We start from the raw sequence: 8,178 nt of genomic DNA, 5'->3' as shown, positions 1-8,178 counted from the left end.
TGGCAAGCAGGAAAGGCATTTTCCCCCTCAGTGCAATACTGACTGCTCCACATGCCTCCACCCCGCCACTTCTTACCCATGTCCATTTCTAAGGGACTTCAGTGCTGTCAGCTGCTCAGCCCAGGGGCCTGACTCCATCCACAGCTGTCGTTTGGATCATCAGTCCTAGAAACCAGGCTGGCTGGGGATGTTAGTCCCCACGGTCTACCCCAAAGCCACATAACCTTGCAGGGTTAAAGCAAGTAAGCACAGTATTAATATTTACATGAATTTCTAGTGACATATGTTGTGTCTTAAATGGCCCATCCATCAGACTTCTAAACCACAACAGATCTACTTTGAATTTAGGACACGCTTTTTACATTTAGAAACAGAAACTGGGACCATATTTGGGGGCAAAATTTTAAACCTCCTGAAAAGAAAATATAAACTTTCCAGTTCATCAGAGAGAGAAATTAAACACAGTATATTTACTTGTGGAGAGAGAAGGTTCTCTGACTGCAATCCCGAAGTGTTTTTGAAAATCGCAGGGTGCCCAGAGCTTTATGGCAAATTCTTCCTAAATCAGAAAAATAATTATCTGTATAATTTCTATGTATGCACTAAACAAAACACACAAACATGTACACAGCCAGAAAACTTTACCAAAACTGATGTTAATAAGTCAGGATTTCTGAGTGGTGAAGTCTGGATAGTACACTTCCAATAAGGAGTAGACAGCCAATTAAGGAGTTAAAACTGAGTAACAGTATCTTAGGGGCTGCAAGAGATCTGCATTTTTCCATCCACAGGATTTTGTGATAGGGGACTTGTCTCAGCAGACAACCAAAAGAATCCAATGAGGGACCAATTGTGTACTCACCTTCTCCACTAAAAAAAATAAAGTAATGCTTTAAGCATGTGTCCATTCCACGTACAGCTTTTCACTGCATAGCTATACACACACACACACACACACACACACACACTTGGAAGAAGCAGGCAGTGTAGGCTAATAGATAAATAGAAACCACAAAGGATTATTAGAATGACTACCTCCATGGATTAAAAATTACAGGAGGCATTACATTACATTAGATTACAGCTGACATTTTAAACACAGAACACTAGTATGAGAAATATGATTAAGATTGTATTCCATATTTTCTTGAAAGAATCGTCAAGTTCCTGTTAATAATTAAATAATAAATGATGATGATCTTATCAGTAATCTTGTACCAGCATTCTTTCTTTTAACACTTCACTATTTACAGTCCAGGCTGCATGTTAAGAGATGCCTATACCAATTCAATACATCCTATAGTATTTGCCAGCCAGTATAATAGTACAGTGGGCTTCCCCAGTGGCTCACCAGTTAAGAATTTACCTGCAGGAGACACGGGTTCAATCCCTGGATCCGGAAGATCCCCTGGAGAAGGGGAAGGGAACCCAGTCCAGTATTCTTGCCTGGAGAATCCCATGGACAGAGGAGCCTGGAGGGCTACAGTCCAAAGGGCTGCACAGAGTCAGACACGACTAAAGCAACTTAGTATGCACACACATAACAGTACAGGTCAAAAATTGAGGAAAGTTGCAAGTATTAATACTATAATAACATAGAAGCCATCAGACCACATTTCATAGTTTTATTGAGACTTTTTCAGTTTTAACTGTCTATGGTAGGTATAATTCTAATGACCACGATTATACCAAAGCTCTGCTGTTATTATCAACAGCAGATACAAAGTTGGCTGCCATGCTGTGGACACACACACACACTCCAAGTTGTACACTCCTGCATGCAAACTTATAGGAAATGTACATTCCTTTTAAAACACAATTATGCACAATTAGTCTGGACTCTGTTAAGCTACCATTGATATAGATAAACCTGAGAAAGCACAAAATGTCAAGTAACACTGTTTCCATACCAGTCATTCAATGGCACTATTCATCACAAAGAAATCTAGTTCAATTACCTATATTAAAATCACAGATATTATAAAAATAAACATTTTTGCAAAAGCACTAACACATACTAGAGTTCAAATCCACAATTTTTGATATGTAATATATCTTCCCCTTCATATTAATTTGTAAGGATGTGTATAATACAATGTACAACAGAAATTTTTTAAAAAACTGTAACAGGATTCAGCAGCCAAACAATATATAGATATTATTGTAAAACTTGGAATTAAAGTTATCAAATGAACAGAGAAAACATTAAAATTACTAGCAATGTTGAACTTGCTGGTAGTGTGTTACTTAGAAACTTCATCTCAAAGAAATTAAGATTATGCTATTTCACCTTAAGAAGAAACACAACATGAAAACTGAAGCAGAAATGAGCAGACTAATTGATTACACAAGCTGTCTTTTTCTCTCTCCATCTCCCTTAAGTATTTCCTTAAATGCTAATATTGTATCTATAATGCCCATCTCACTAGACTTCTAAAACATAAGTGATGTCGTGTGAATTTAGGACAAACCTTTTGCAATTAGAAATGGGAAGCTCTGACTATATTTGGGGATACAATTCCAAACATATTGAAAAGACAATATAAACACTTCTATAATAGTGTATAAAATGTAGACAATACAGACCCAGTTTGGCTAAGATATTCTGTATTTACTATTGATCCTAATGAAAGTTTGACACTAAACTGTGTCTATGTAGGAAGAACCCTAAATAAAAAGATAAACGTGCAAAAGCATTTCTAGAGAAAATGAATCACTTGTATCACAAAACAGATTTTCATATTTTAGATTAAAAAAAATCTGAAAACTTAAGACATTTCAAGATACTGATATTTGAAAAGCATCATAATATACAGTAACTCATTTTTATGCATCATACATTATGTAAAATACACAAATGTGACATATTAATATTATACATTGTAATAAATATAATTTACATCAGTATGTTGGAACTTTCAAGAAAGTTTTTCAATCTGTACAATGGAAGGACCGTGAGCTTCATCAATAAATACTATTATGATAGTTACAATTTGACCAGCAAAGTTAAAGCTTTACTATATCTCTAACTAGTTACACACCTTTATTGTCATGAGTCCAATTCCAGCTGCTGTAAGCACTGACATCTCTGATATCCAGAGGCAGTATAGTGCACTGCCCTGAGGAGACAGAAAACTTACAGGTCATATCCATTTCACAATTGGTGAACTTTGTACGAGTTTTTTCAGCCAAGGACTGGCATCCAGCAGTCCTAGAAAATACAGTAGCAGATTTCACGCACCTCTGGCTGCCTGTAGTTCTCTACGACATCCCCTAAGGCCCCAACAGATGGATATCATCCAACCCTTTTAATTCACGGAGAGTGGTCTTGACAGGGTCAAGAAGTCCCACAGCTGGCCAATAGGCAATATCACCATTTTAGCTCCAAATTCTACTCTCATGCTGTATCTCTCCTGGGTCTGTGTGTTTAGCATTTCAATGCAAACACACACACTGATGTTCAGTGGGTCAAAGTTGCCGACTGATGAGCCATAAAACACTTTGGCATTCAGTTTTGTAGTGTGAAATTTAGTTAATTGTTACATTCTATAATTTTAGCTTGCCTTTTTATCAAAATGCCAGCAGATTTCTGCCTTTACTGGTAAAATAGCCACTCTTTATCACAAGTCATGAATCAGATCTTCAGCCAATAGATCACTGCTTTATCTTGACCCTTGGTATGTTTTCATCATTAGCAGACTCATCCCAGAGACCACTTCGTGCCTGGAAGGGGTTAGAGAGATCATTCTTTTCACTATTAGGCAGGCAACTGCATGTCATCATTGTCCACTACGTGATGTATGACACTAAGGAAGAAACACTGTGGAAATAGCATGTCAAGAAGTAAAAGGGCATTTCTAGTCCCTGTTCACCTCCACACTGGAGCCACACTTCAAAAGAAAGTTCCCTGGAAACTGAATCAATGTACCTAACATATACTGTAAACCAGGCCAGGCATCTTCAGACCTAAAAGGAAGAACACTCAAGTAAATAAAATGGTAAAGGAATATTATAGAAATGTGTATCATTAGCCTTCGAGTTCAAGGATGGTATGGGCTTTGGTATTTCCACTCTGGCCAATTTAGTGGTATTAATCATGCCTTACTGCACATGATATTTGACAGCGGTAATATATTCATGACATAGCTTAGTCTTTTTCTTTTAGGATTCCACAACAGACAACACTGCAGGATCCTAGTCAAAGGAGAACCTAGCTAACACTTCTCTTGCCTCAAAATGAGGTGTAGGTAGGACATCTGAAAGGTTTCCGCTTGATTTGGTTTCTATAATCCCATGCTTTAACACTGAACATGGGAAAAAGTCACACTCTTTAGGATGGTTAAACACAGCTTTTCAGCTTTTATTCTTTGGTCTTAGTAGTCGGAGAAAGTGTAAGAAACTGAAGGGCTCACAAATCTGCAATCCATCCAGATGCTGCAAGAACTGAAGCCCAGCTCTGACTTTCTTATCGCCAGGTCCCACAGGGCGCTAAGGTTCTTACCTTGGATGCAGCCCCAAATTGCTCTACATATAAAGTGCTTTCAAGCAAGTTTCCCCACCATCAGTTGCAGACTCTGATGCTAATTTGTTGGCGTGTCTTCACCATGAGAAATTCCTTTGATATCGGATTTATTTATTTGGTGTTGTAAATGGTCACCTCACTCATTATTCCAGATGTATCAAATCTGACCATTTCAAGGGCTAGAAATGCAGCAATTCAGTATTCACTGAAAATCATTATGAAAGTTATTGAAGTATTTTATAGATTAGTCATTACTCCCTGACAGAGGTAAAATATAAAACACTCTCCAGTAGTATTCGCTTAAACTATTATTAGTCTGATTAGTAGTTTCTACACCTCACTTTGTAGTGCTGTGGTACTTCAAGTATTTAAATTTAATTCTTCATATTTCCCTTTCCCATATGTTTGGAGTTTTCCCTTCAAAAGTGAGGATGTAAGACCCAGCAAAGCATTATAGCACCTCATTCCACCAACACAATCCATGCAAATTCTGCCTTCTTGTTACACTGCATTCCATGTTTTCCAGCATTTGGAAGAAGCCAAAAAAAGAAAGAGAGAGCTTTTACACCATAATTAATTTAAAGTAAAACCCTTATTCTAAAAATGTCATCTCTCCCTTCTTGGTCCCTCATACATTTGAGAATATGCTTGCAGGCTATGCATTATGGATGATTATCAACCACTCTCCCTCCTGCCGACATCCCTCAACTTGCTAATAGCTATTCAACTTTGATCTGTCATTTATCTGTGATTTTTAAAATTGTTTTTACAGATGGAAGTGAGCATTTGTACTGGAACACAAACATACTCCTTGGGCACTGCACAGCAGTGGTGCAAGTAAAAGTTCTTTGTCACAGGAAGTCTAACAGAGTTTGTGGTGTTTACAAGGAAAGTACATGCACTTAGATTATTTTGAAGGCATTCTACCTGTAAGATAATATACAGATGATTCCATCCACAGACATTTAGCACCCAACACAGAGTAAGCAGTTTTCTAGAAACAATTGTGAGATAATCACTTTGGAGACTTGTAAATTCATTGACTTGATTTTTCTATTCAATTCTCCAGAGAAATTCAGCCAGCTACCACCTATGCTTACAGGATCAAAAAAAGACACCCAGCAGCAATCTGCTCATCTGCTACTGAATGAACTGACTTGAGTGTTTTGGTGTATGACTCTAATCTAAGATTGTGAAGTTTCAATTTGTTCCTACCTCAGATTATTAAAGACAATAAAGACTAGACAAATCACAAACTCAGGTTCCAGGTGGTCAGTTTTCTTGGAGAAAATATTAATATCCAAATAGCTTTAGTACTCGTGTACACTTTAAAGAGGAGTTTGCAAATTTTAAAGGCAGAAGAGAAAGTAAATATTTAAGTAGGGCAGTATAATTTTATGTTACATACTTCTGGTTAGAAAGAAGGAAGCCCTTGAGTGAAGGAAGTTAGACCAGAAGTCTAACTTCTGGTTAGAAAGCAAATCCAGACAAGCTAAGTGTGGGTGTAGGCATTTCCACTTCTATTTTATTTGTTAATTCACTGCTTTCTCAGTTTGAATTTTCTCTAAACTTACTAGAAACTGAAAGGGGAAAAAAAAGCGCTTGGCTCTATGAAGCATCCTACCATGTTACAAAGTGGGTGTTTGGGGATTCTTGCATCTTCACAAGCTTGTATCTCCATTCTGCTTGAACTCCGATAAAATATTGAGTGTCATGTCTTCACTCTTGGACTGCAAGTTTGCCTCACTTCTTCTGGAAGCTTTCCTGGTGGCTCGGGAGAGTCTCCTTCTGAAAGTATCTCCTGCCAAGAAGTAGAGAATGGGGTCCACACAACTGTTGAGACTTGCTAGACCTCTTGTCACCTGATAAGTGGCATACACCCTATCATTGAAAGCACACATTTCTGGGGTCTGAAAATCCAGCCGGGCCCTCAAATTCATTGTTTTCATCACGTGGAAAGGGATGTAAGACACAGCAAAAACAGTCAGTACAATAATCACCAGGTAAATGGATTTCCTCCTCAGAGGCGAATTGTCCAGGTCTTTGTAAATCAGAGCTCTCACAATTAATCCGTAACAGCCCAAAATCAGCACCAAGGGGACACAGAACATGGCCACGGTCGTGCACATGCTATAGATGAAATAACTTCGCAGGTACTCGTCTGAGGTGGTGTCATAGCAGGTGATGGTTTTGTTTTTCCGGATCCCGGTGCCAGAGTAGAAGAGGATGGGGGAGATGCCCACCACCACGATGAGCCACACCAACACGCTGATATAGACCGCGTTCTTCTTCTTGAGCCTACCCAGGGACTTGAGCGGGTACACCACGCCGCTGTACCGGTGCGCGCTAATGCAGGTCAGGAATAAGATGCTGCCATAGAGGTTCACGTGGAAGATGAACCTCTGCAGCTTGCACATGGCATCCCCGAAGATCCAGTCGGTCTTATTGAAGTAGTAGAAGATGAGCGCCGGCAGAGTCAGCACGTACAAGAAGTCGGCCAGGGCCAAGTTGAACATGTACACGGAGATGCCGCTCCACGGCTTCATGTGGAAGACGAACATCCAGATGGCCACGCTGTTCCCCAGGAAGCCGATAATGAACACCAAGATGTAGACGGTTGGCAGGTAGTAGAACTGGAAGCCTGTCTTGGTCAGCGCGCATTTGAACGGGCCGGCGACGGCGGCGGTGGAAGTCACTGTGCTGTTTCCCCAGGGCGAACCAGGGTCGGCCAGGAAGGCAGTGTCCGTCCCGTTGGGGACCGCCGGCCACAGCACCTCGGTCATTCTCTCCTCCCCGACTTAGGCGGCGGCTCCAAGGGACAAGCGGTGGCAGGAGGGCGGCGGCGGCGGCGAGAGGCGCAGCGAGCATCGGAAAGGCGGGCGAGCAGACGCGAGCGGGAGCCGGGGATCCCTGCGGGAGGGGGCGCGCGGGGGCTCGCCCACACCGGCTCCGGCCCCGCGTTCGCCGCGGGCCATGAAATCCGCCCCGAGCGGCGACCGAACACGGCTGGCCGGTGGACCAGCAACTTCCCCGTCCGGCCGGCAGCGCCGAGGTTACACAACAGGGCGCTCAGGATACCGCACCCGACAACTTTCCGACTGCGCTTTCCCCAGGGACCGCAGGTTCGCGCCGGAGAGCGCGCCGGGGGGCTCAGTGAGGTTGAGCCAAATTCGCTGCGCTGCGCTCCGGCGTGGGGAGGGCGCGTCCCAGCCTCCTTCCCCCGAAGATCAACTTCGTTTGGGCATCTTCCTTCTCCCTACCTTGCAAGCCAGCAGCTCGGGTCTAGGGCCCGCGCCCCGCTGCCCTCAGCTTCTGAGGGCCATCGGAGCGCGCGTGGCCGCAGACTCGTGCGCTGTGGATCGCGTCCGGCTCGCAGTCTGGGTGATCTCGCAGGCCCTTCTAGAGACCTGCTCAGTCTGGAGTGCAGGCGGCCGGAGGGCGAGCAGGCTCCCCGCGAGGGTGGGCGGAGTTTGGGCGCCGGGCGAGTCCGCGCGCCTCGGGGAGGAGAGGGGGCGTGCCTCCGTGAAGTCCGCCCGGCTGCCTGCCCGCGCTCTCCAGGGTGTTCGCCCCGGGCAGGAGACGTCTTCTGGGAGAACTGGTCTTCGCCCTGGCCCGGCGCGCTCAGCTTCTGCCCCGGAGCCACTACCGGAGTCGGC

At 43.1% G+C, this 8,178-nt stretch overlaps 1 protein-coding gene across 2 annotated transcripts; it reads right to left on the bottom strand.

Annotated features, from left to right (window-relative positions):
- Positions 1-1,611: 1,611 nt before the first annotated feature.
- Positions 1,612-7,940, bottom strand: P2RY1 (purinergic receptor P2Y1). 2 transcript variants are annotated; one of them, XM_081531891.1, is made up of 2 exons: positions 6,147-7,940; positions 1,612-3,966 (listed from the first exon to the last, which is right to left on the bottom strand). In XM_081531891.1, the coding sequence occupies exon 1, from the start codon at positions 7,303-7,305 to the stop codon at positions 6,184-6,186; it is 1,122 nt and encodes a 373-aa protein (XP_081388017.1). In that variant the 5' UTR covers positions 7,306-7,940; the 3' UTR covers positions 1,612-3,966; positions 6,147-6,183. The 2 variants fall into 2 exon arrangements, with proteins under 2 accessions (XP_081388017.1, XP_081388007.1); XM_081531881.1 differs by having other exon boundaries at positions 1,612-3,723.
- Positions 7,941-8,178: the final 238 nt, after the last annotated feature.

Source organism: Giraffa tippelskirchi, chromosome 2, assembly GCF_054371585.1.
Source record: "Giraffa tippelskirchi isolate mGirTip1 chromosome 2, T2T-mGirTip1v1.2.pri, whole genome shotgun sequence".
NCBI lineage: Eukaryota > Metazoa > Chordata > Mammalia > Artiodactyla > Giraffidae > Giraffa > Giraffa tippelskirchi.
This window is presented reverse-complemented; position numbering and strand designations above follow the sequence as displayed.